Source organism: Periplaneta americana, chromosome 16 (assembly GCF_040183065.1).
Source record: "Periplaneta americana isolate PAMFEO1 chromosome 16, P.americana_PAMFEO1_priV1, whole genome shotgun sequence".
NCBI classification, from domain to species: Eukaryota; Metazoa; Arthropoda; class Insecta; order Blattodea; family Blattidae; genus Periplaneta; species Periplaneta americana.
In genome coordinates this window covers 146,749,314-146,777,058 of record NC_091132.1, presented here as the reverse complement: position 1 = coordinate 146,777,058, position 27,745 = coordinate 146,749,314, and the positions used below count along the sequence as shown (strand labels likewise).

At 36.8% G+C, this 27,745-nt stretch overlaps 1 protein-coding gene across 1 annotated transcript in view; it reads right to left on the bottom strand.

Annotated features, from left to right (window-relative positions):
- Positions 1 to 885: 885 nt before the first annotated feature.
- The window catches only part of luna, a 644,320-nt gene continuing 617,460 nt past the window's right edge, over positions 886 to 27,745 (bottom strand). The window contains exon 3 of the mRNA XM_069813127.1: positions 886 to 4,314. Coding sequence (XP_069669228.1) covers positions 4,139 to 4,314 — 176 coding nt within the window. The 3' untranslated portion in view covers positions 886 to 4,138. The remainder of the gene's footprint in view (positions 4,315 to 27,745) is intronic.

Below are 27,745 nucleotides of genomic sequence, written 5' to 3'. Positions count from 1 at the left end.
TTTTAGTAGAATACAGAGCACGGAAAGACATGTCAGGGACTGTACTTAACTTATTTTACACAAAAAGTGGATTTAATCGGCTTTACTAGTAATAGGACGATAGACATAGGTAGACCTTCTTACATTATTAGTACACATACATTTTAAAATTTATTTTACATGTCTTTTAATGTATTTATTTCCCTCATTCATTTTTCTCTTACTTTCTAAAGGTACGTTTCTAAGGATTTTATTATCTGTTCATTTGTAAATTCTTGATAGCGTATTGTATACCTGATGCCGCAAATGAATGTTAATGCAGCCGAGCGTAACTAGAACGTCATGACCGCGCTGGCAGAAAAGGTGGGTGGGGTAAGAAAGAGGAGTATAGCAGTGCTCTCAGGCGCTACAGTTCTGCAGGCCTGTTCTACGGCATTCACATCTCCGACCGTGGCTTTCACGCAATGCAAAATCTTCATCTTATAAGCTGAGTACATTGTTGTCAGCTGCAATAGACACTACGAACTAAATAAACATATTTGAGAGAATATACGTCACTGTGTACGTTAACAGAAAGCCACAATTCCAAGTCACACAGAGATTGTGTGCACTCGATGTGGGTCTCTGGCGTTTCGTCAGCCCACGCGAGTTGTGTGGATATAAAGGGAAAAGTTGAGATGGTGTCGGGTGGAGTTCCCGGGTAGCTCAGTTGGTAGAGCGCTGGTACGTTCAATCAGAGGTCCCGGGATCGATACCCGGCCCCGGAACAATTTTTCCTTGAAATTATTCAAATCTGCTTTACAGGGAGCTTTACCTGAAAGACTAGATTTGCATATTTGAGAGAAGTTCTGAGGATTTAGGTTTTGTTGACATTAATTGGAGACAGGAATTAAATAATGACAACAATTAACAGGAACGTACGTTTATTTTTCACTGAGCGGGAAATACAAGCAATAGTACAAGAGCATCCATCACTACCGCAGGCCGCTCCGAGAGAGGAACATTTGGATACTGAAACAGGTCAGCCACACACATGTCCAAGTCAACACGTCTATGGCATTAGTTTACAGTAAGCAGATTGGTGTTACCTGACCTCTTCCCTTCATCATATCAGTCTGTATTTCTCCAATTAAATTTTCTCTAACACTCTTTCACATAAATGAACTATATTACATCTGTAACAGATTACATTCAAGACATCCAATAAACTATTTTTAATTTATTCTGGATTTCACTCATACAAGGTTTTCTAACAATCACCATATGTCTTCAAATTGTTTGATTGAGCAAAATGTTTGTTACAATTCTGTACCATACCAAATTAACAATTTTGAACGCCTCTGATGGAAATATTTCACGTGATTTTCAAAATGAAACTAGAAATTTATGTTGCACAGTACAAGGATTGTCGTCCCGTCGTAAATTTAATCCTCTCCATTCTTTCAGGAAATTCTATAGAGGTAAGAATGGCTATAAACTTTTTCTCCTTTCGAAAGGAAAGAAACCGCATTCTATGCATCCTAACAGCAATCAACGGGTGCGCACTACAGTTTCCGAACATTCTTTGTTCGTAATCCATTATCTTAATGTCAATATAGGGTATAAAAATTAGTACATTCCCACAGAAGCGTTCATATTTTAAGGGAGTCATTCATTTAAGTGATATACTTCATCAAATTTACATAATTCAATATAAATTTATTGGTTGCAAAACTACACAGGTACTTCCGATTTGCAACGAAGCTTAGTGCTTCGAGTTCAGTCTGGAATATACGCAGTGCGAACAATAGTTTATTACGTATTGGAATAGTGGACAAATTGACTATTCTTTACAATATATTCTTTACCTACTTCGAACGGCCTGCAGTAACAAAAGTTCACTTGTTCATCACACAAACTAGTATACAATAAAAATCATTTTAATAAGAACATGAAGGTATTAAATTTTTTTAATATTGCAGAGCATTAAAACCCTCTCCAAATTTATTACTTTTTTGGAAATAAAAGAAAAATATTTGTATACGTCAATAGCTAGGCAAAGCAATGAAAAAATAACCAGCGATTCATAAAGTCAACATGACAAATAATCATTTAACATTGAATAGGAGCGTATCAAGAAACAAGAACATTCGTTATTTCTTTCGCACTCATCGTTCTCTTACTGCCTTGTAAAAAATTACACGCGTTCCTTCGTCATTCATGTTGCTTTTCTTTGTTATGCCTTCATTTTCCATAGCATAACAATCGGAAGAACTGTTTTAAAAGTCTGCACGCAATGCTGATTGATACAGGACGCTCATCTGTACAATGACTTCAATCAAAACTGACTGCTAATCGTAACAATTGTACATTGTAATATATATTTATATATTATATATAAAAGGAAAGTCAATCCTACATTTTTACCCTCATTGATTGCTCACTTGAGTTTTTTTGAACATTCAAAGCGTCTATTTTTTGTTTCAATTTACAAATTGTAAACATAATTGTCTGTGTGGCATGTTGCACAAAATATACAATAATCGTATCGTTTTTCATTTTTGTAGCTTAAAGAAGCCTGACTGTACAAAATACTACAAACACTAAAAAATCTATTTGTTGGTAATAAATTCTTTCTCTCCCTGTTTCTTTTTTATCCGAGTGCAATGATGATGATGAAAGTAAGGGCATAGTTTGATTTATTAGAGGAATGTATGTAAAGAACAAAGTACATAAATGAGAGAGAAGCTAAGATCAAAATTAACCACAGAAACTCCTATTTTGTACACAAGAAGTACAGTTATTACCGTAAGTGATCGTTGCATACGTTTGAGGAGAAAATACTTAGTCAAGGACACTTTTTAAATATATACACGATAAATTAAACATTTCGCTGTGTTATAAAAATTAATAAATGAAAAGAATGTCCTTCCTTGCACTTCAGTTTTGTAATGTCCTTCTGTCCTCACCCAATTAAATAGAAACGGAGATATATTATGAAGGAATGAAAGAAATTCAAGTACATCATAGTTCAAGTCCCCTTTAATTAAAATGACATTGAGGAAATACAACATATGACTATGGCATCAATTTTAAAGATATAAACAATTTATGATAAATGCGAAGTTTTGTTAATCACAAAATTGTTTGGGAATGGGGAGTCAAGGATGGGATCTCGCCTATGAACTAGCCATCAAATCTGAACTAAATTTATCAGATTCAAAGGAATAAATGCATGTAGTTCACTTAACATTACGTTAGCGACTCGTTCAACATCAATAACCACATCATTTTAACAAAAGGAACTTGGAGCCAATCTGTACACACACACACACACTCACACTGTTCTACTGGCACGTGACGTCAAGTCTTATCTCTCCTAGATGAGAATCACTGTACATAGCCAGTCTTTTGAAAAATACTGCGTTCACTTTGTATTGTGATTAATATTTTGTATTTTTCTTCATTTTTTTTGTATTTTATTTATATATATATATAATTATATATGTATATGTATGTAGAGGAAAGAACAACTGGAAGCAGGAGAAAGATTTTTCTTTTTCAATTCACATTCAAAAAAAATCTTTGACGTTGAGATGTTCCTACACGATGACTGTCGAGAGGCTCGGAATGTCAACATACCGATTCTCACTTGTTCAAGAAAGGGAGGAGTAGTTGTTGATCACAGGAAGAGAACATCACTGATCGAGGACGCAACCAGTTTACAACAAGAAGAAACTTCGTCTTGTTTTTTTAGTACATTCATTTCTTATGTTTTCTGAAACATTAAAGAAAGAGAAACGTAACAACTGTTCACCACCACCGTCTCCTTTAGGTTGCTTCTCCGTGTTCCGTCGCACCAACACCAAACCGTTTATTTTCATGATGTCTAATCATGACCAGTCTTCATTCACGCATCTATTCATGTAAAGTGGTAACATTCTCTTTGAAATATCTTGACAGCTGAGTCTTTCAGGATATCGGGATGATTTCAAATGAAAACAGTGGGAAGTGGGTAACACATTGAATGGGCGGGAGATAATGGAAAGACTAAAACGAACTGGCCCCATTGGATATTGACTGACTGTATATCAGCCATACAGTTATGCTTTCAAAATTTTATTTTATCTCAAATATACTTTTTGGCAGTGATGAAAGTGGGATTTTGGCATTTCGCGCCTCACACGTGCCTCTTCATGTGCAGCGCGAGGTGGTCTGAGCGAGAGAAGCAGCGGTCGCAGTGGCGGCATTTGAACGGCTTGGCGCCCGTGTGTTTCCTGTAGTGACGGGTCAGCTCGTCCGACCGGGCGAACCTCCACTCGCAGCCCTCCCACGAGCACTTGTACGGCTTCTCTCCTGACAACACACAAACACACCAAACACTGTAGTTTATGTACTAGCCTCTCGGAGATAGAAAGCCTCAGAATGCAGTAAGTGCGTCAGATGCACAGCATATTGCATTGGAGCTTTCTCACTGCTTGAGGATGACACATAAGCGACCTTGGCCACGAGAGGCTGTTACACCAATACATCGAAATGTTATTACATCTAATTCTGATATGACTTCTAAGATTTTGGTTACTTATATAACACAGCACTGTGACGAATTCGTAGTGTAGACACTTTTATAAATAAAATATGCAATTGATCAGAAAGAGAAAAAGAAATTGGCTGGGTCACTCAATAAGAAGAAACTGTCTACTGAAGGATGCACTGGAAGGAATGGTGAACGGGAAAAAAGTTAGAGGCAGAAGAAGATATAAGATGATAAATGATTGTGAAATGAGCCCGACGTCCAACGCCGGAAGTTGCCAATTAATTTGGTCTCGATTGAGAGAAAACCTAGGAAAAACCCCAACCACGTAAACTGTACCAATCAGGATTTGAACCCGGGCCCGCTCGTTTCCAAGTCAGATATGCTAACCATTACTCTGCAGCGGAATAACAAGATTCTTATATTTGAACTGTGTTTTACCTATTATTTTATTATTATTATTATTATTATTATTATTATTATTATTATTATTATTATTAGCCTATATGATGACAGAGACTGGATTAAACTTGCACAGGATAGGGACCGACGGTGGGCTTATGTGAGGACGACAATGAACCTGCCGGTTCCTTAAAACCCATTATTATTATTATTATTATTATTATTATTATTATTATTATTATTATTTGTTATCAATATTTATTATTGTCTCACTAACATTACTTATCTAACTTTCATTATTTGCGTTTACTTTCATTATTCACTTTCATGTTATTTTACGGTTTAGATGTTAATGTAATAACTACTGTAAACTAATTGTATTCAATTAGAATTAGAATCTGGCTGGGCGGAAAACAAGGTCTACTGGCCTTAGCACTTCCAGATAAAATAAATTAATAATAATAATAATAATTATTATTATTATTATTATTATTATTATTATTATTATTATTATTAGTATCGTGGGACAGTAGGCTAATGGCCGCAACGCCACCAGAATAAATAAATGTATTATAATTTACTTACTTACAAATGGCTTTTAGAGAACCCAGAGGTTCATTGTCGCCCTCACATTAGTACGCCATCGGCCCCTGTCCCGAGCAAGATTAATCCAGTCCTTGGCATCATATTCCACCTTCCTCAAATGTAGTTTAATATTATCCTCCCGTCGATGTCTCGGTCTCCTGAAAGGTCTTTTTCCCTCCGGCCTCCCAACTAACACTCTGTATGCATTTCTGGATTCGCCCATACGTGCTACATGCCCTGCCCATCTCAAACGTCTGAATTTGATGTTCCTAATTATGTCAGGTGAAGAATAGAATGCGAACAATGTAGTCTGTGTATAACTGAAAATTATTTATAACAATGTTTTTGTTTATTGTAATTTCGTATATCACATAACGCCAGTGTCCTCATTTGAGGACAAGGGTTTTCATCCCCTTTCTAACACAATAAAATTAAGTAGAAAATAATAAAGTTTTCAGTCTCATATATATAAACTTCCCAAAATTTCACCTTATTTATACGAAAAAATAAAAATATAATAATAATAATAATAATTTGGCGGTTAATGGGTACATGACTTGCTCACGTCTCGAAAGACATTTTCTCGAAGAAAATGTGGGACTGACAAAACTTGAAATCATTACGGAATACAGACTTGGGAAACTTTCCTCCTCTTTGAGGACTAATGCAACTCTAGCTCAAGTGTAAATAATTATTCAGATCCTCTCTCCATTTCGTTTATACGAGCATTAAAACTGTAGTAGTCGTCTCTTTGTGTTACAATATTCATAACTGCAGCTTCCAATGTTAAAACGTTCAGAGATTAATTTTCTGAATCAGAAACCTCACTTTCTTTTCCACTATGACTAAACGGCTTGCAACTATAGTACAATAGACTGATTTTAACTTTCACGGTGGTGTAGTGGCTACTATAGCAATATAATGAAAGTTCGCAGTGCGACAAAAGTCGTTCATGTGTTATCTTCCGGAAGATGGCGCCCAGTGTCTTAGACTTCTACGATGTAAAAGACCCGTGTCCTTGTATGACAGGGTTCCAGGACAAATTCTTTGGTCAGCTGCATTTTACTTGGGAAGATCTCCGTTTTCATAACTAATATCTGTGCAAGATTTCAGAGATCTCTTACGGAAAAATAAACAGGGGGCATAAGAAGACAATAGGCCGCAATGTAGCCTAGATAGGTAGCTAAATGAAAGAAAATATTTAATTTTTATTTTGTTTATAACAAAAGAAGTGAACTGACCAGAAACGATGTGTTTTTGTTTTTATTTTTATTTCCATTCCAATCGGAAATTAAAATTTTAATTTCGGAATATGTATGGTAAGACTTTCCTGTGTTAAATTTCAACGTACCTCGTTTACATGTTTCGACCTATTTATGGGTCATCTTCACAACTGGTCGTTGTTGGTCTTGGCGTCACTTGTTCTGTTTCCTGTGAGGGTGTGTTCCTGTGGTATAGTGTAGAGTCAAAGAGTGTGTGTGTGTTTTGAAGTTGAGTTGAGTGTTGAGAATTTGGTTGGGGTGTGTTTTTGTGTGTCTGTATATTTCATATTGTTCTAGTGTGTTTAGTTTCTGGCCTTTTGGTTGGATGTGTAGTAATTCCATGTCTGTGTTGATGTCTCTGTGGGTTTGGTTAGCATTTGTGATGTGTTCTGCATATGTGGAGGTGTTTTGTAATTTTGTTATGGCTGTGATGTGTTCTTTGTAACGTGTTTGAAACGATCTGCCTGTCTGTCCTATGTAGAAGTTGTTGGAGGTGTTACATTTGAGTTTGTATACGCCTGTGTGGTTGTATTTGTTTGTTTGTGTTGTTTGTGTGTTGAGATGTTTTTGTAGAGAGTTATTTGTTCTGTATGCGATGTTGTAATTTAATTTCTTGAATGAGGTTGCAATTTTGTGTGTGTTTTTGTTTTCGTATGTTTGTGTGATGTATTTTTTGTGTTCTTGTATTTGTGTTGTATTCTTATGTTTTTCGTGATTATGTTTTGTCTTACGTATTATGTTCTCTATTATGTTAGGATTGTATCCGTTTTCTTGTGCTATGTATTTACCATACATATTCCGAAGTGATACAGTGTTAAAATTTGTGTAATCAAGATGTATAAAATTTTAAATTTATGGCTTTATTTTGACAATAAGCCTTGTCATTGTAAAGCTGGACGCACACTAAAGCAAGGGGCAATCGTCTGGAGTAACGAGTAGGCGATCCCACTAGTCATATGTATCTGCTCTGGTGATGAAACCTGTATGTAGTTCCCAAACGTTCAAATGCTAGGTTCCAGGACACGGTAGAACACACAGAAGTATTTTATGTCTGATTACATTCACCGTGAGAGTCTAAAAATGATTATATCTGGATTTTCCAGTTTGGGTAATTCTATTTCTAATTCCTGTTCCATTATTTCCCAATCTATCTATATTGATGCCAAACTGAATTCTGTGTAAGGTACTACATGGCTCATGCGATAATTAGTGGCAATAATATCTGTATGTGACATTATCAGCGGTAAATAACGTAAGCTGATATTAATGAGAAAGAGGAGCATCTGATATGTGTTATCTGTGAGTTTGAAGACAATAATCTATTTTATAAGATATCTGTAGAGAGTTTAATTTGTACACTATTATCTGTAGTGCTTTAAAATGTTTCTCAAATACGAACAAAGATATAGAAAGACGAGTATGATTTCGAGAAATACCGGTAAAAGCAGAAGCATAAGAAATGGAAGAAATAAAAAAGGAAGGAAACACCAAAGACAGAAATCCTTGTAGGCCTATTTCTTTGAGAGAGATAAAAATCTCCTTTTTTGACCAGAATATCGTTCTGCTCGTGTCTGTGAGGTTCTTTCCAAAGCTGGTAGAATAATATTCCCAGGTGGTACTGATAATAGATAATCATGGAAAGATATTTCGCTACTTGCAAAGGGAAACTTTCACCCACGACGTCGTTGTTCGTTGCGTGGGCGATGGTTATTAATGGCTTCTCCCTGGGGTAATGTTCAGGAGGATTTGAGAGCTATATTCAAGTTTCATTCTCAGAGATGAACATGTGTATAAAAAAACCTATCCTATACGGAAATAGAAACAAAGGCAGTGGAAGAAAATACTATCACAGTTTCAGTACTGAAGATAACCTTTTTTTCGGCCAAAAAAATAATAATCAGTTTGATCCTAAGTCGCAGTGGCATATTAAAACTTAAACCTATGCAGTGCACTCGTCTTTGATTTCATACAGGAAAGTCAAGATTTACATCTCTCACAGATATACAGAATATGTTTCCCAGAACTTCATTACTTCTATTTTTTCTTTTCATGTTATTTATTGCATTCCATTTAGATTTTAGATTTATTTAATAATAACATATACATAAAAACGTTACCGGTACATTAAAGTACCCCGAAAGAGCAAAGCTCGTGTTCGGGGACAGTTCCGTTACATAAATATACGACAAAATACTTAAGAAAAAAGGTCACATAAAGATGATAATAAAGTTAGTAATAATAATACTAGTAATAACTGAGTTAAAAAAGAGACGATGTTGAGATTGGTGGATCAATATTAAATTATTATTAGTAGTATAATTAGTACAGGTCATGTTGATATAGTAACCAAGATAAGATATAAAAATATACTTAGGGTAGAAATAAACTTGTTTTACAATACATGGTACATAATATAATACAGGGAAGTCTGTCATATAATTTTTTTAATTCTGGATCTGAAAATTTCATCGCTTAAAGTAGTCAATTATGGATGAAATTTTATTATCGAATTATATAGACGTGGACCATAATTTGTACTGTGTAGTAAAGCAGCAGCTGTGAAACATTTAGGTTCAACTAAATTAAGAATTTCATTTCGTCTTGTATTATGATCATGTGGCTGAGCTACAAATTTCATTCTATTTTTATGATAGAATTTCATTAAAGAGTATTTACAAATTTGGTGAATTTTAAAAACATTCAATTCGGAATGGATGAAATTTGTTGGATAATCCAGTCGCCTTTTCAAACAAATTTTGATTATACGTTTTTGCAACATAATTAGAGGAAGAAGAGCAGTTTTTGTAATGCCTCCCCATCCAGTTATACCACACTGGATAACAGATTCAACTATAGCCAAATAAACCAAACGTAATACATGAGTAGGCAAGTAATGGCGAAGGTTTACAAATTTGTAAATTGTTTTACGGATCCTGTTACATGAAAAGGTGATTTGTTTATCCCATTTCAAGTGCTGATCAACAATAATTCCCAGGTATTTCACATCTACAGATTCTTTCAGGCAAGTGCATTTACAGGTTGTAGAGAGTTTACAAAATGAGTTGTGGATTATTAATTTTAAATGAGAAAGTGATTTCAATTTGTTCAAACCAGAGACTGTTAAAGAAATGGCGCCAAAGTAGTTTTAGTTCCTTAGATCTTACATTAGCATTGAAGCTTTAAGATGTGGGACAAGCTAAGAGTTATACAATTTTTGACGAGATGAGGTGAGGCTGAGGATTCGCCATAGATTACCTGACATTTGCCTTACGGTTAGGAAAAATCTCGGAAAACCCCCAACAAGGTAATCAGCCGAAGCGGGAATCTAATCCGAGTCCGAACACAGCTCCGATCAACATGCCGACTGAGCTACGCTGGTTGCTCTATAAAAATACAGCTACAATACATAGCAAGCACTTGAACTACGTATATAAACATATACATTACATAACAAGCACATTAATTCAATTTACAAGCCTAAAGGCCCATTCACAATGAAAATTAAACATAACCTTAACATAACACAGAAGTTTGCGCCCAGGCTACCAAATGGGATCATTCACAATGATTCACATAAGCATTGACATAAACATTACCGTAAGAAGTTAACATGAAAGTTTGCAAACTCCAAACTTTCATGCTTATGCTTACGTGATTTGCAAACAGAACACAATAATGGAGCGCTGAACTATACGACAGAATATGAGGAAATGGCGTCGTTGTTATGTTTCCATGGTTACCAAGTATGTTTCCTGTTATGTTTATGTTCCCATCGTGTATGACTTCTTGATTTTACCGTAACGTTTATAATCTTAAGTTAACGCTTACGTTATGTTTAATTTTCATTGTGAATGAGCCTTAAACAATTCATCTATATATGTATAAGTAAGAAAAATACGTAAAAAGCCTACATAGCAATTCATTCAATTCACAAGTAAACAATTTATCAGTTGAGCTATACAAAAGTACACTACGTGACCAGAGAGTATTGCTACTTGCGAATTTATAATGTTAGATAAGATTGTGAAACTTGGACTCTCACTTTGAGAGAGGAACAGAGGTTAAGAGTGTCTGAGAATAAGATGCTTAGCAAATTATTTGGGTCTAAGACGGATGAAGTTACAGGAGAATGGAGAAAGTTACACAACGCAGAACTGCACGTATTGTTTTCTTCACCTGACATAATTAGGAATATTAAATCCAGACGTTTGAGATGGGCAGGGTATGTAGGACGTATGGACGAACCCAGAAATACATACAGGTGTTAGTTGGGAGGTCGGAGGGAAAAATATCTTTGGGGAGACCGAGAAGTCGATGGGAAGATGATATAAAGACGGATTTGAGTGAGGTGGGATATGATGGTAGAGACTGGATTAATCTTGTTCAGGGTAGGGACCGATGGCGGGGTTATAACCCCAAGACTTCACTATTCTTAATACTGCAGATGATAGAAGAAATGAGAGGGAAGTGGAGAGTGTTGATGGAATGATAGAGGGAATGGGAATACCCTGAGAAAACCCCTCTGCAACGTCTGCTTTGTCCACCACAAATTCCATCACGACTTGGCCGGGGATCGAATCCGGGCCGCCTGGATGGAAGCCCAGCGTTCTAGCACTGTAATCACAGACGTGGCTAATATATTGTGATGACTTCAATGCTCTTTACTCTTTAGCATGAGGTTGAGTGACGCACCGTATTAAATTTGTACTCCCCAATCACGTCAAGAATAAGACTTCAGTTAAAGAGTGGCTTGAAAAGAGAGATAAGGTTCGAACGCGAGCTATTACTGGAACGTAATACAACAGGATGACATCGCTGATGTACCCATGGCTATTTCTAGGAACAAATGACTACGTCCTGGGTAGTCATAATTATATTAATATAAAGATGGTTCTTTCCCTCCAAGTTTTAAAACTGACAGAATGCATGTGGATTTGATAATTATGTGGGGTGAAAAAACTCATAGACCGTATATCTCGTTAAATATTAGTCTTATCAAAATTTTGCATAGAGTAAAACTTGTCGAAAACATGTTGCAATAAAACTTTATTATGTAACATTCTCTTAAAAATCAATAATAAGCGAAGACACTTCGATTTATTTACTTCAGACGCCATTATAACTCCCTTTTAAATAAAATATTTTGAATGTCACATAGTCCAAAATCTAAGTTGGACGTAAATTACATTACGCACCAGTTTTCATAGCAATCGGTTCAATCATTATCTAGTGGAAAAGTAATAACATTCAGACATAGAAACAAAAGTCCACACCTATGAAGTAACGGTTAGCACGTCTGGCCGCGAAACCAGGTGGCCCGGGTTCGATTCTCGGTGGGGTAAGTTACCTGGTTGAGGTTTTCTCCGGGTTTTCCCTCAACCCAATATATGAGCAAATGCTGAGTAACTTTCGGTGCTGGACCTCGGATTCATTTCATCGGCATTATCACCTTCATCTCATTCAGACGCTAAATAACCTAAGATGTTGATAAAGCGTCGTAAAATAACCCACTAAACTAAATTAGAAACAAAAATTTAAAAAATGCTATTTTCAGCCTCGAGATAGTTTATAATAACTTACAGATGAACGCCAATTATTTTTCCAAAATCGGAAATTACAAGAAAAATTTAAATTACAGTTCTATGATTATTAATATTAAGTGTTCAAAATGAAGCCAGAAATGACATTCAAACACAATGCTATAAAATAATGGCTGTCCAAACTGTTTTCAGAAATAAAAAATTACATTCGTTTATAAGGTATCTTTAATTAGAAATGGAGGCAAAGGAAATACCACTGAAGTCGCCAGGCATAAAAACTTCGTACTGTGATCTGAAAAATGACAAATATGGGAAGGATTTTTCTGTTCTTACTATCTGAGGTATTTAAGTTATCATGCGATATCGCCCGGCACAAGCCTTGAAAGACATGGACTGCTTGTTATTAGTAGATGATGAGAAAAATTTCACTTTAACACAAACCTACTCTGTGAGGCTGGTACCTGTAATAAGTCACCGCTGCACCTCAGAATAAAGTTCTGAAGTTCCTGGCCCACAGGATTAGGTTACCGCATAGTTCGTATGTGAGAACTGTAAATGAGGCGAGAGCGAGACAAATTGAATTTATAAGGGGGAGAAGAAGACGCCAGAGTGCGGAGTAACTGTTGGAAAGCACCTCAACACAAGCTAATGACTCAGAAATGAGTTGTATCTTTTACACCTATTCGAGCAGGGAACTCATTTCGCAGAAAGACTTATTTCAGTGTTCAAGTATAAGAACAGAAAACCCAAACAATTTAATTAAACTACCTTGCCCAAAGGCAAAACCAAGACGATACTGCAGAAACAAAGAATCTTTACATCATATGAGTTTCTCGTGTGAAATGAGTACAGTTGGTTGAACAAAAGTTTGTTTTCCATCAAAAGAAAATAATCACTGGGGAGGTGGAGAGAATCCAGATGATGTTTCATGTACATATACGTCAGAAATACACGCAAATGTAAAAGAAAAGAGCACTGAGGAATTAGGCCTAAGCTTACATTAAACTACCTTCTACAACGTCATGTGTTTGATTTCTAACACTAACTTTTGATTAGGGACCTGAAAATGTCGCATTTTGCGAAATCTGGGAATTTTTAAACTGTGGGGTAGAAAGTATTGTTCTTCATCTGTAAGGTTATTTAGCATGATTTTCTAGCAGAATTGGAAGGGCGAAAAACATGCGAATTTCCTATAAAATTGCGAAATCACGCGTAAGATGCTATTTAAGCCTGGTTCACAATAAACCTGGAACGGAAACGACAACGAGAACGAGAAGGGAAATATTGTTAAAATAAATGTATTTAAATGTGAGGATTCACAATTAACTATTGTGAACGCTCACATTTAAATACATTTATTTTAACATTATTTCTGTTCTCGTTCTCGTTGTCATTTCCGTTCCCGATTTATTGTGAACCAGCCTTTAATAGCGATTTATCAGTAAAATGCTATTTTTCAAGCGAAAACGCATATAAACAAAAATTGAACGCACTTTTTAAATACTCAAAACATGTCGACCGATTATCTCGTTATCAATTATTATTGTCCGCTGGATTCGATCAATTTCATATATCGATAATGAAGGTCCGATAAATTGATATACATAATGTAATATCGATTATCGAGTTCTATAATTCGATATGGGCTTGGCAAAGATACGTCGCGTCAATTTACTCGGCCATTTGCTTTTGAGATCGCAGCAGAGTTGGATAGTTATTCTAGTTATATTGGCAGAGTTGGTTGAATTTATGAGACATGTTCTCCTTCGTAAAGTGGGGCGAACAACTATAACTGCTAGTAAAAGAGTCCAGTAGTATTCCATTCATGGACTCTATGCTTCAGACGTTAGGACAGTTTTTTGTAAATTCTGAAATTGCCCAGTTGCATACGAAAAGAAAGATAGCATTGATAAACATGTTATGTCAGAGAAGCACTTGACAAGACGACGAGACAGCACTAAATTCTCAACATCAGCTTCATCATCAAAACAAACTTCAATTATTGAAATGTTCGACTGTGTCAAGCGAAGAAAATTTGAAAAAGATTATTATTCCAAGCGTATAGTGAAGCTTTTTCAAAAAGGAATATTCCACTCGAAAAAACTGGAAAATTAAACATTGAGGGAATGGATAAATGAATTTTCGAAGGAAGGAAGGTTACCATGTGTTACAACTCTTACTTACTTACTTACTTACTTACTTACTGACTTTTAAGGAACCCGGAGGTTCATTGCCGCCCTCACATAAGCCCGCCATTGGTCCCTATCCTAAGCAAGATTAATCCATTCTCTATCATCATGTCCCACTTCCCTCAAATCCATTTTAATATTATCTTCCCATCTACATCTCGGTCTCCCTAAAGGTCTTTTTCCCTCCGGCCTCCCAACTAACACTCTATATGCATTTCTGGATTCGCCCATACGTGCTACATGTCCTGCCCATCTCAAATGTCTGGATGTAATGTTCCTAATTATGTCAGGTGAAGAATACAATGCGTGCCGTTCTGTGTTGCGTACCTTCCTCCATTTTCCTGTAACTTCATCCCTCTTAGCCCCAAATATTTTCCTAAGCACCTTACTCTCAAATACCCTTAACCTATGTTCCTCTCTCAAAGTGAGAGTCCAAGTTTCACAACCATAAAGAACAACCGGTAATATAACTGTTTTATAAATTCTAACTTTCAGATTTTTTGACAGCAGACTGGATAATAAAAGTTTCTCAACCGAATAACAGGCATTTCCCTTATTTATTCTGCGTTTAATTTCCTCCCGATTATCATTTATATTTGTTACTGTTGCTCCAAGATGAACTTACAACTCTACGTCAAAAATATTTACCAGGTAAGAATATTGTACAATTTTTGTACCAAACATAACTTAGACTGTATTGAAATATTATATAGGCCACTATAGGGAAAGGGGATTTTTCACGTGAATTACACAACGTTTTCTAATTTTTTAGATAAAATATTTAAAGTATATTTATAGTTATTAAAACTAGTTTTTCTTAATTCATTCCTACTTAATTTAATCATATATTAACCTCCAGAAATTTTATCTGATCGCAAGAAGTCTACTTCAGAGACAATAGCAGGAAATAATATCACCATCTTATGCGATAAAACAACAGACATGATGAGCGGTGTGTTTTTTGTGATGTCCCAGATGCTGGAGAAGTTCATTTGTTCGTCGCTTCAGTGAAATAGGCTAATTATATTCAGGAAATGCAACCAACTGCTCTCGTGCATTGTAGGATGCAGTTCACAATCATTCTGTTCCGTATGACTCAGTGGAAGTGTTTGTTAGTAACAGTGCTGCTTACATGACTCTTTGTTATGAAACTCTCAAAGTTGTAATAGGAGATCATCTAATTCATGTACAGTGCTGGGTCCGTAAGTTAAGTTTGGTTGGGAATTCCTGGGCAACATCAATGTCCGAATTGAATTAAATTGTTCAAGTCCGCGTCACCGTTTTTGGCGTGTGAAATAAGTAATGGGAATGTTAAGTGCGAGTGTTTTATATTTACCGCAGTCAGTCTGACAACTGTGTTTCGTAAATGGCTGATGTGACTTGTATAGGAAGTGGTACCATTCTCAGGTGCACTAGAAACGTGCTCACAAACTGGGCACTAGATATCTAGGACAGACGCCAAAAACACTAGCGCCAGCTACCATGGTTAAGTGTTCCTTCCTAAACGATGGAAAGAGGAAATACAAATATCTTGAGTTTCTGAAGTCTAGCAATGAAGCTTTCAAACAAGCTAAGCATTTCCCTTCTCCTACTGCAACGAGGTGGAATAGCTGATTTGAGACTCTCTTATATCTGGGTGGTTATTTTAAAGATATTGTCCTCTTTTTCAAGCAGCCTGACATGTGGGATATTCAAAATTTGGAGGTACATTTTTTTTTCTTTTTTACAGAGGCTTAATGTAAAATATGTTTCGAGGTTAAATGCTCACATGATTTTTGTTACAGATCATGCTAGTTAGTTAGCTGAATTGTTAAAATGACTCGAGAGGTTCAACAACATCTCACTTGTTGTACCCAATACTAGACAGCTTCGACAGTAATTTGGCAAACATTGTTGCTGGACATTATTCTCAAGGGACAATAAATTCACGTGATAACCGTTATTTCACAGCGGTAGACCAGCGGAGTGGTAAAATAGGTTGGCCTACATGTTAAGTTGACATGGGCACTAGCAGAAGATGTAGTGAGCATTACGCGTTGACCGATGAAAAACATTCGGCATCCAATTCTAAATCCGCTCTGAAAGTGTAACGAAATTAAAATTTCTGCTTTCGTTTAGACTTGAACCCAGAGTCTTCCAGTCCGTAGCCCGTCATTGTGATGTTTGTAGCAATAATAATAGTGACAGTAGTGAATTTGGAACCCTGTCCCTTCAATGAGAACGTCACTAAATTTATGATCACAAAAATATCGTGATTGGTGCGATTTGGAGTTCCCGTCTGAGCTGCGGTTAGTCTTCAAACACGTAAAACTTAATCTTCTCAACGGTCAACTTAACATAAAGTAGTGATCTTCTCATCCATTTCTATCTGAAAATATGTAAATAAAATCTCTCAAGTCAATCTATTCGCCTCCGAGGAGCTTGATTCCTGACATTTGCTTCAAGACGAATTTCTTGTTGTTACCCAACGTCGTAGCGTTACACACCTCAAGTGTCTGATTCCTAACTTCTTCGCCATTCTCCTCCATCCTTTCTCTTCAGTCTTCTCTTCTCATTCTCGTAAAGTTAGTGAGGCTAATGATTATTCATGATGCAATAAGGTAAAGCCTAAAAGCTTAAGAGAGATGCAAACCTAAAGGAAGGAAGAGGTGACAAGAGAGTGTGGTGGCTAGCAGGAACTAATATTCAAAGACCTTCACTCCATTAGCATGTGCTGCACACTCGTGGCCACTGTAGCTGGAGCCTCTAGAGGCATTACGTTTCAATTCCAGAATCTCTCCGCGCCACTGATAAATATTCTACATACACTTTGTCTGTTCAATTTGTAATCCCAGGGAGAACTATTCTCTTCCATCAAGTAAGCTGATACGTTTAGCTGTCTGGAATTATAGTAGTCTATTATCATTCAGGCAGTCTGCAATTGCAATTCATATATAATGTCACCAGAGATATCAAATATGACTTATTAACAGAATCATCCACGTTGGTTTAATTTGAATCAATTAAAACCACGTCGAGTATAAAGGAAATCATTCAATTCCTTTAATAAAAACAGGTAAGCCTCTGTGTATTTTACATTTCAGTTCATGGAGATGGGTTAATTGAAGGGTTCAGAGCTACAGTGGGCCAAGCGCCATTTATTAAAAACAGAGAAGGCAAGGGTTAAAGTTAAGTGACTGCCATAGTTTAATGAAGATTGACATATCATTTAGTTTTAATATGTGTACTTTATATTACTTGCTATATGTTTCCATTGAATTATGGTAATAACTTCATTTTAAGCTTTGTTTTCCACGGTTTTAGTAAATAGCGCTTGGCCCACTACGATTCTGAACCCTTCAATTCATAATTCATGGAGGTATAAAATGTAGCGGGGCGCGAGATAGTGTCGCAGTTAAAGCATAACACACCAAGCCGGATGGTAGCGGGTTCGATTCCCCATGTGGTCATGGATTTTTGCATTGATCTAATCTTTTCAGCAGCACTATGGCCCTGGGGCCTACTCAGCCTCTAACAGAAATGGGTACCAGAGACATTTTCTTGGGTGTAAAGGCGGTGAGCACGTATGGGCATCCGACAAGGAAAACTTAGTGCGCAGAAACCAGCGGGCGTGACTGTATCGCGCAGATGACGTATGCTCCCGTTCCCAGCATGCTCTCACGCCTACTGCAGGGGGGGGGGGTGAGAGGGGTATAGCATGCGCGTCGCGAGGAGTCCGAGTTGAGTTTTGCTTGTAGGATACCTATAGGACTGACATCTCTACTGCCATTAAACGCAGATTCTGTTAAGCCCTGTACAGAAGAGGACATTTCTTGTGCCATTAATGGTACTCTACCGCCATTTCCCGTGTGAACGTTGAACTTGCATGCCATCTGATGGCAAGCAATTAGATTGTAGATTGCATACCATAAAATGATACTAGATATTGTGCCATTTTCCTCGCCATTGCTTTGTGTGTTGTATGTTTGTTACTGCTATAGTCCTATCAGTGTAGTAATACATTAAAAATTACTTATATAATTGCAAACAGCATTTTCATTTATGCAAGAAAATAGATGCCTGAAAATATTGCTTCGGTACCATCTTAAAGGGAAAGATCAGGTTTCAGGTATCAGATTACCAGACGATTTCCAACTGGAGGTCGAAACAGATCACTAAAGGTCAAAATTCGTGAACGATAATGAACGATAATGATGGTGATGATTATTATTATTATTAAATAAATAAATAATTGTTATTATTATTATTATTATTATTATTATTATTATTATTATTATACTGGAAACAAACTTGGAAAATAAATATACACAACAGGCGAACAGGCTGCTTAGCAATTTTTACAAGATCGACCAGGCAATCGAGAGACGTCAACGTCATAATTACAATTAGAACTATAAAATAACTTATGATTGTAAAGAAGACTGTTCTTGAAGTATGCAATACCCTAGATATATGAAAAAATAGTCTAAAGCGTAATGGTATGGACACCTAAACAGAATATCAAATCATAAAATTGCAAAGAAAATTTTAGATTGAGAAGTAAAACAAAAGGAACAAAGTGAAAGCCAAATACAAAATAGATGGGTTACCATGGTTTTACAGTACAAAAATGTGAAAATCTATAGGGAATTCTGGAGAAGTAAAATTACAGTAGTGTGCTCAAGTCCAGCAGACTGGATTAAGCTAGAAATAGCAACTTTTAATCTACCAGAATTAATTAACTTACGCCTTAAAGTATTGTTCCATATTTCTAAGACCTGAGTGAAGTCTGTAACTTCCACGAACATCTTTTTTAATTCTGATATATCACAGCTCAAGTACACTTAAATTTAATAGTTCATTCAAACTTTTGTTGTTCATTGTAATTTTGCTCGTATAGAATTCTGTCACGAGAATTCAACTTCTCGCTCCACAGTCCTGAATACACTATACTCGTATGTAGCTATTGGCTCATTGTAACGAGCCACCGTCAGCTGAACAGCTAGAACCTTTGGCTTTCACTTCAAAGATAAAAGCTCGAAATTCCTGAGTGTCAAAGTGCAAGTTCTATGCAACAAAACGGTGCTTATGAATGGTTGACGCAGTTCATTATTTCTCCATTAAACAATATAATCTTCATTATCATCATGGTCACCATCATTATCCTGGTTTAAAATGAAATCATCTCCTATGGTGTACCGCGGGAAATGTCTATGGTGGCAAATTTCGGAACGTTATGGCTACTATAAAATTCAATGTTATTAAGATGACATAAAATATGTGATTAAACATTTTATGCGTTTCGAAATAATTCGTGTATTAAATTGAGAATATATCACTTGTAGTTTATTTTATAACTACCATTCAGAAGATCACACAAACACGATTACTTTCTACACTCCACAAATAACATAGGCCTATTATCATAATACCAAGAATGTATCTAATTTCATAAATAAGGTAAAGTACCCAAATAAGAGACACTTTTTTTAACTGCTTATAAATGAGGACGGGAATAGACATTTTTAATCTGAATTAGTGGAATACGAGTACATACAGCATTTCGTCTAGTTTTAGAATTGACAATACAAATTTTAGTTGGTTTTTATTATTACTTTAAATTATAAAAAAAAGTAAAACTGGGAAATACTGATGTTTTGAAAAGGGGTTCCAAATAAGAGATACTTGTGTTATTTAAGTTTATTTTTGAACATGGACAAAAATTATCATCATTTGACTGAAAATTGAAGCAATATATAACATTGTGAAGTTATGTAGATACTTTAATAACTTCAGGAACATTTCAAAATTGAAGAGGTCAGTGCAACAGTGACCCAACTCTTCTCAACAGAAATTCTGTTGTTTATTTGGCATTTTTCCAAGCGAAATTAAGATGGTTTACGAAAAGAACACAAAGTCGGTCAAATCGGACATGAATGTACTAATCTTATTTAGGCTACTACTGGTAACGTTAATATTTTGCTAGAGAAATAAAAATGATAGAATATTAAATTTCGATCTCCATATTTTAATTTTAAGTTGATTGCACTTATTTTGTCGACCCCTTTAATTGACACAATTCTTATTTCGCTGTATTGAGCAAGTTGGACAAACGAAAGGTTCATCATCAGTGCTGCAGTCTTCGTGTGCCCAATGACGACATTTTGAACACTGAATCTATTTCTCCCCCCTGAGCCCTGGTGTCCTCTGAAAAAAATTCAAAGCAAAACAAGCACTCTCCATCATCATAATTTTCTCCATATTCCGAGTCACTAGAGTTAATTAATTCCATTTCCACATCGGATTCTTCATCACTGAACGAACTCAAGCAGTGCTTCTTGGACTGAGTTTTTCTGTGATTTTTGTTGTTTTTCGGACAACTTCTTGCGAGCTTCGTCTTTTCTTTGATTTTCTTTACCTAAACTCTCTCTCATTTTTTTTTTGATCAGAAATGATATTATGATTGCTCCTTTCCCTGCCCTGGATGACTTTACATCCGACTACCCACTGGTTGAAACTTACTGCTCTTGAGGTGGTGATTGTTGCTGCTGCTGCTTCTGTTGGCCTAACTGTGGTATAACCAAAGTCACCGTTTCTGGCGCGTGAAATAAGTAATGGGAACGTTGAGAGCGAGTAACTTATATTTGCCATAGTCTGTGTGCATTAAAGCTGACAACTAGGATTCGCAGATTGTTTACGTCACATCTGTTTAGGAGGTGGTACCACTCTCAACCGAAGTGGAAACAGATGCCACACATCCCAGAAACGCAAAGTGCGAGTGTCTTGCCTTTGAAGCAGTCAGCGGGCAACAAAACTGACAACTGTGATTGGCAGATTGCTTACGTGACGTGTTGGGTGTTACCGTTCTCAACTACACTGGCAACAAGTGCTCACTGACTGGCTTTTTACTCAAGAACACTCGCCACAAACGCTGGCACTGGCTGTAGTGGCGATATTTACACAGGTCCAACGAAATTTTCGAAATCAGGAATCCTAATTAAAGTTAATAGTTTTATAATTACACAAGATTTTTATTTGAAATGTATAGAGAATATTTTACGAATTAAGCACTTATATTTTAATCTTTAAGTAAGGTAATATTGTCGGACTAGCTTATTTTAATTGACTTTAGCTATTGATATTATTGTCATCTCAATGAATAATTAATTTTAGTCATTAATAATGATAACTTAATCATTTCAATTAGGAATTTTTGTAATGAATAATTGAGAACAATGGATAATTAATGATTGATCTAATTCGTAATTAATTTTATTAATAGTTCAATTAATCTTTCATTGGTTCTTATGTAGTTGCTGGCAGACAAACTGACATGACTGGAAGCATTAACGCTTTTCGTAAACTCTCAAAGTTGATCATCATAATAATACCAAATAAGGGTTCTAAATAAGAGATACTATCTCTTAATAGGACCCCTAGGTATCACTTATTAGGGGACGGAGTAAATAAAAATGAAATAGCTACCCAAGGTCATAAGTTATTATCTTCCTTATTAGCAATCTACCTTATTATATGCAACATTTTGCTAGCAATTTTATAAAATTAATAATACATTTGTTGTAGCTTACATTACCTGCTGTTCTCTTCCTCAACAAAAAACAGTAAAAAGTTCAAAATGTGAAAAATTACTTTTCTTGCTCTCAGCTTCGTTGCTTACTTTCAACTGAGGTTAGACAAAGAACACGATGCCTTAGAAGCACAAACATTGATTTACCATAGTTGTCGAGAGATGGCAAATTATACCGGAGAAGTTAACAAGGTATCTCTTATTAGGGCCCTGTCTCTTATTTGGGTACTTTACCTTACTCTATATGGCTTACGCAATAGCATATAATAAATTTTGTCAGAACTTCGCATAAAATAGCTATTCGTATATTGTAACAGGTTTTATTGTTGTAAAATAGGCTACTCTTTTCCCGCAACGAATATGGTACACGTTTTGAGATCCTTTGTGAAACATAATATGACAATTTCAAATGCTTAGGGCCGGTTTTATAAACGCCGTTTAAACCTTACGTTCAGTTTAAACTGAAGTTTTTCGTTCTGCTTCGTATTATAAACCACAACTACCAGTTAATCGTGAGTTAACTTCAGTTTAACTTGATCGGCAGTTCTCTGCCGTTTAAACTGTAGTTCAAGGCTCAACAGTGCAAGATGGCGATTCCCGCAATACACATGGATATTGCAAATATTTTCCAAGAACTTATAAGTGACAATAAGTGAGTGCTCGATATTACTGAACGACCACGGTGGCAAAGAATTTTTCGAAATAGAGTGCACCACTTTGAAATATACATAAATGAATATAAGTTTTAGAACAGATTGAGGTTTTCAAAGCAGATAGTCCTAACCTTCAGAATTAGGCTTATAGTCCTAACCTTGTTTCGAAAAATTGAAACTCGGATACAACATGGAACAGAAAAATGTGAAAGTGCAAAAATATGTTTGAATTTAAAGATTATTTGAAAAGATAAAAAATTATTTTCTTTTATTTTTTAAAACATTCTGTTGAATCTCTGTATCACTTAATAGTTGCGCTGCGCTACTTTTCCTCTGGCAGTAGGCATACTGAAAACGATAGAAGATTTCGAAGGTGTCCATAAATCTATCACAAACCTTTTGCGCATTGTACTGTGTGTGGCAGTCTCCCGGTAAGATTTACTATGGGGCCTGATTTATAAACACTAATAATATTACCTAATTTTACTAGACTCATAAAAATAATTTTATTGTTTGACTGAGTTGTGTTTCATAAATAATCCAGAAAAACATATAAAATACGCACACTAATATTATTACTTCATTACTCAGTTGATTCTATATGGAGTTACATCGCGGATCGTCATGCAAGGTTTAGTTTGGTTGCATTGTGTTTGGGAGTATAACGTTGGTAGCCAGCGTTAACAAAACTATTTGAGGTTAAGTCTGACAAGCATACGCGGTATTGGTCCTCTTTAGTTTTATTATGATACTCTCTCTGATATCGAAGAACAGAGATGTTTCTTAATGAAGATTCTCCACGACCGTCGGCTATTTTAAAACAATAATATAATTAAACAGTTGCGATCGTCTTCTTTTCTTTCCTAGCAGTAATACCAATCGTATTCCACTACAGTTTAACTTAACCGAGACTCTGTAATACGGCACGTTGAGTTAAACTCACGGTTAGGTTTAACTTAGGTTTAACATAATCTTTAGAGTAACCGTATTTATAAAACCGGGCCTTACTGTAACAACTACCTCTGATTGAAGTTCTGGTCGATAGCTATTAACAGACAGTGCATCTCACTTGACGATATGAGTCAGAGGAAGAACAATAGTGTTGCATAGCCTACATTTCAAGTCTGGTTAGCGAACTACGTATGTTACTAGTCAGCGATGTACGCAATGGAGGCGAAAAGGAACTGCTCACTCTACCCCATTATCTCCTGCCTTATTTGCCTCATGAGTATTGCCTTGTAGGTTCACGAGGTGCCAACCAGTCTTTGGACTGCTAATTGTAACAACACTATGAGCTACAGCCAAATGCTAATGTTGTTAGTAGTTACGCCATGAACCAATGTAACTTGTGTGACCACGCCAAATGACACCACCTCCACTCGCTACGGGCGCAGTGAGGCGCGGCTTCTCTCAGTAATATCTCCAGAACTGGAGCAGCTGAAGACCTGTGCGAACACTCGTTTGATTTCTAATCGCAAGTTCTGCAATATTGGCACGTACAATAAAATTTTAGTGAACCATAATGAAAAATTTGTTGTGAACCGGCGCCAATTTCGGAATGTTCCTTCTTATGAAAAGAAAATTTGTTCCACGTTTTCATTAATTACTTCACATCTTATCATACACTCATACCTTTCATTTGTAAACCGAAACAAAAATAAAACATTGAAACCAACATAACTGTAGTTTCATTCCCGAAACTGGGTGACATATTCTACGTGATGGTGTATCCCTGATATAGCGCAGAATATTATACTGTTCACACCTATGGAGTATCGGTTTACGAGTCTGACCGCGAAACTAGGTGGTCTGGGTTCGAATCTCGGTTGGAGCAAGTTACCTGGTTCAGATTTTTTCCAGGGTTTTCCCTCAACCCAATATGATCAAATGCTGGGTAACTATCAGTGTTGGACCCCGGACTCATTTCACCGGCATTCATCAACTTCATTTCTTTCAGATGCTGAATAACCTGAGAAGTTGATACAGCGTCGTAAAATAACCAACTAAAAATATATATTATTCTAGTGTTCGCGTAGGCTTCCGCGGCTGGTGTACATGGTGTGTGGATAAGCTTCAGGGCTTCTACCGCGTTGTCTTGGAGTTATTGGCTGACGTTTCGACCGCTGTGAAGATGACCACAACACAGCGGTCGAAACGTCAGCCAATAACACCAAGACAACGCGGTAGAAGCCCTGAAGCTTATCCACACACCAGATATTATTCTAATTGTGAGAAAAGATATTCTTTTTTCCTATGGTGTGGAGAAGGGACCAGAAAGCTAACACTGTATCCTCTGGTAGATTTATTGTCTTACAGCTCCTATATTGAAAAAGATTTTTGAAGCCTGCCAGTCGCGTATATATATATATATATATATATATATATATATATATATATATATATATATATAAACAGGGTATTTAAAAATACGTTGCATAATTTCAGGTATGTATTTCCCACATGTAGACAATCAAAATAGTTCATTACAACATGTGTCCGGAAATGCTTCATTTCCGAGTTATGGCCTTCACAACATTGAAATTCACCGGAACGTTTTTCTTTCCGCAGGTCGTTGTCATTACAGAAGATGTTCAAAATGTCCACCTCCTGCTTGAATACAGACCTCACATCGATGTCTCATTGACCTGCGAACACGATCCCAAACTCCAGGAGTATTGCGTATGTCCTCAGAACATGCCACAATTCGATTCCGAAGGGATTCCAAATCAGGCACCGGAGACGAATAAACCAATGATTTTAAATGGCCCCACAAGTAGAAATCGAGAGGTTTCAGATCAGGTGAGCGTGGAGGCCAAGCAATTGGGCCACCTCTATCTATCCATCAATCAGGAAACCTTCGATCCAAGTACCGGCGAGCCTTACGACTGAAGTGTGCAGGAGCGCCATCATGCAAGAAGTGAATGTGTTGACGATTGATCAGTGGAGTGTCTTCTAAAACATGAGGTATGGTGTTTTCCAGGAAGTTTGTGTACGCCTGCCCCGTAAGTCTGTTTACAAGTACATGGGGTCCAACTAATCGATCACCAATGATACCGGCCCACATGTTGAGGGAGAACCGCACCTGGTGATGAGATGGAACAGTTGCACGTGGGTTTTAATACGCCCATACATGCTGATTGTGGAAATTTTTTATGCCATCTCGTGTGAACTGTGCTTCATCTGTAAATAATACTAAGGCAGGAAAGTTCGGATTTACACTACACTGCTGCAAGAACCACTGACAGAACCTAACTCGTGCAGGGTAATCTGCTGGTGACAGGGCCTGTACACGTTGCAAATGATAAGGATACAATTGATACTCTTTCAACAGTCTCCAGACAGTCGTATGAGGAACATTGACTTGCAACGCTACCCTTCGTGTGCTGATAGAAGGAGTCATGTTCACAGCCTCCAGAATCTCCTCCTGTACTTCTGGAGTTGTAGATCTTGGTCGTCCCCTTCCCAAACCAGGAGAGTTAAATTTTCCATACTCGCACAGACGGTAATGGAGACGTCTTCCGATCTGGACATTGTCGCTGTGGATACCTCTCCTGGTACAAACGACGATCCAGCGCAGCATTGCCGTCCGACTTACGTACATGAAGTGTATCTCTGCCAGCTCTTGATTTGAATACATGTCGCACAGTCTAACGCCTACACAACACTGAATGTAACCTTCGCCTCGGAATGAACTGTCAGAGTGCCCTCTTAATGTCTCCTTTGACGGCAACGACCTGCGGAAAGAAAAACGTTCCGGTGAATTTCAATGTTGTGAAGGCCATAAGTCGGAAATAAAGCATTTCCGGACACATGTTGTAATGAACTATTTTGATTGTCTACATGTGGGAAATACATACCTGAAATTATGCCTCGTATTTTTAAACACCCTGTATATATATATATATATATATATATATATATATATATATATATATATATATATAATGAATCAGCTATGCGTTGTCATCTGCCGATTCAGCCTGAACGTTTTAGAGTTCCGGTTTAATCCCCCTCAGAAAAGTACTAGTGTTGTCACTTGCACAATAGGCCTAGTAGGCCCACATCACGCCTCCAACGTCTTACGTGAATACTATTGAAATTATGACAATAAATCCTGAAAAGGAGAGTGACGGTCGAAAGATGGTGGAACACGGAACAAACCAGAGAAAAATCCCTGGGAACGAATATAACTCCGCCCTCGCAGCGATTCGAATCCAGGTCGGCAATCAGCGTATGGTAGTGCTCTGCCAACTGAGCTGCCAAAATCTCTGCTTGAAATCGTTATAGGCTAAATAGGCATATTAAAAGTACTGATTTACAATATTAAACAGCAAGTAAATAACAACTTATAACTTCAACAAGTACCATTACAATGAAAGAATTTCGATATAGGGGTGTAGTAAAATAATGCAGTATTACGCACTTCGCCTAGCGATTAGGAGTCACGTTTATTACCAGCAGAATGGAGACGTTTGAAATGGAGCTAATCCGTTTACAAGAAACGTCGCTTATTCCAAAGCAAACAGGTGTGGCTAAATTTGTAAAGTATTTGTTTACATACATTTATGCTGTGGAAGTTGAGATCGAAGAAGTTCTTAGTTGAAAGGATAATCTGAACATTGCAATATAGGGTAAATTAGGGTCTGTTGGACACTTTGTACTTTAACGTGTTACTTCGCTACTTGTGGGCACCACATTCTGCTAGAAGTCAATGACGGAAGTAGTCCCACTCGTGGCTACTTCCGTCATTGACTTCTAGCAGAATGTGGTGCCCACAAGTGGCGAAGTAACACGTTAAAGTACAAAGTGTCCAACATGCCCGACTGTCAAACAGACCCTATTTTACCCTATAGCCTATGAAACATTAATTAGACGTAGGCTATGTAATGAAAGTGTAAAGTGTAAAAGTGAAAATCTGAGGGCGCAAGATCGGAAAAATATGGGGGATGTAGAATCACCTGCCAATCAAATTGCTAGATAGCTGCTTTCATCATGTTAGCGGAGTGCGGACGTGCATTATCGTGTTGCACCAGCACTTGATGCAGTCTTCCCAGT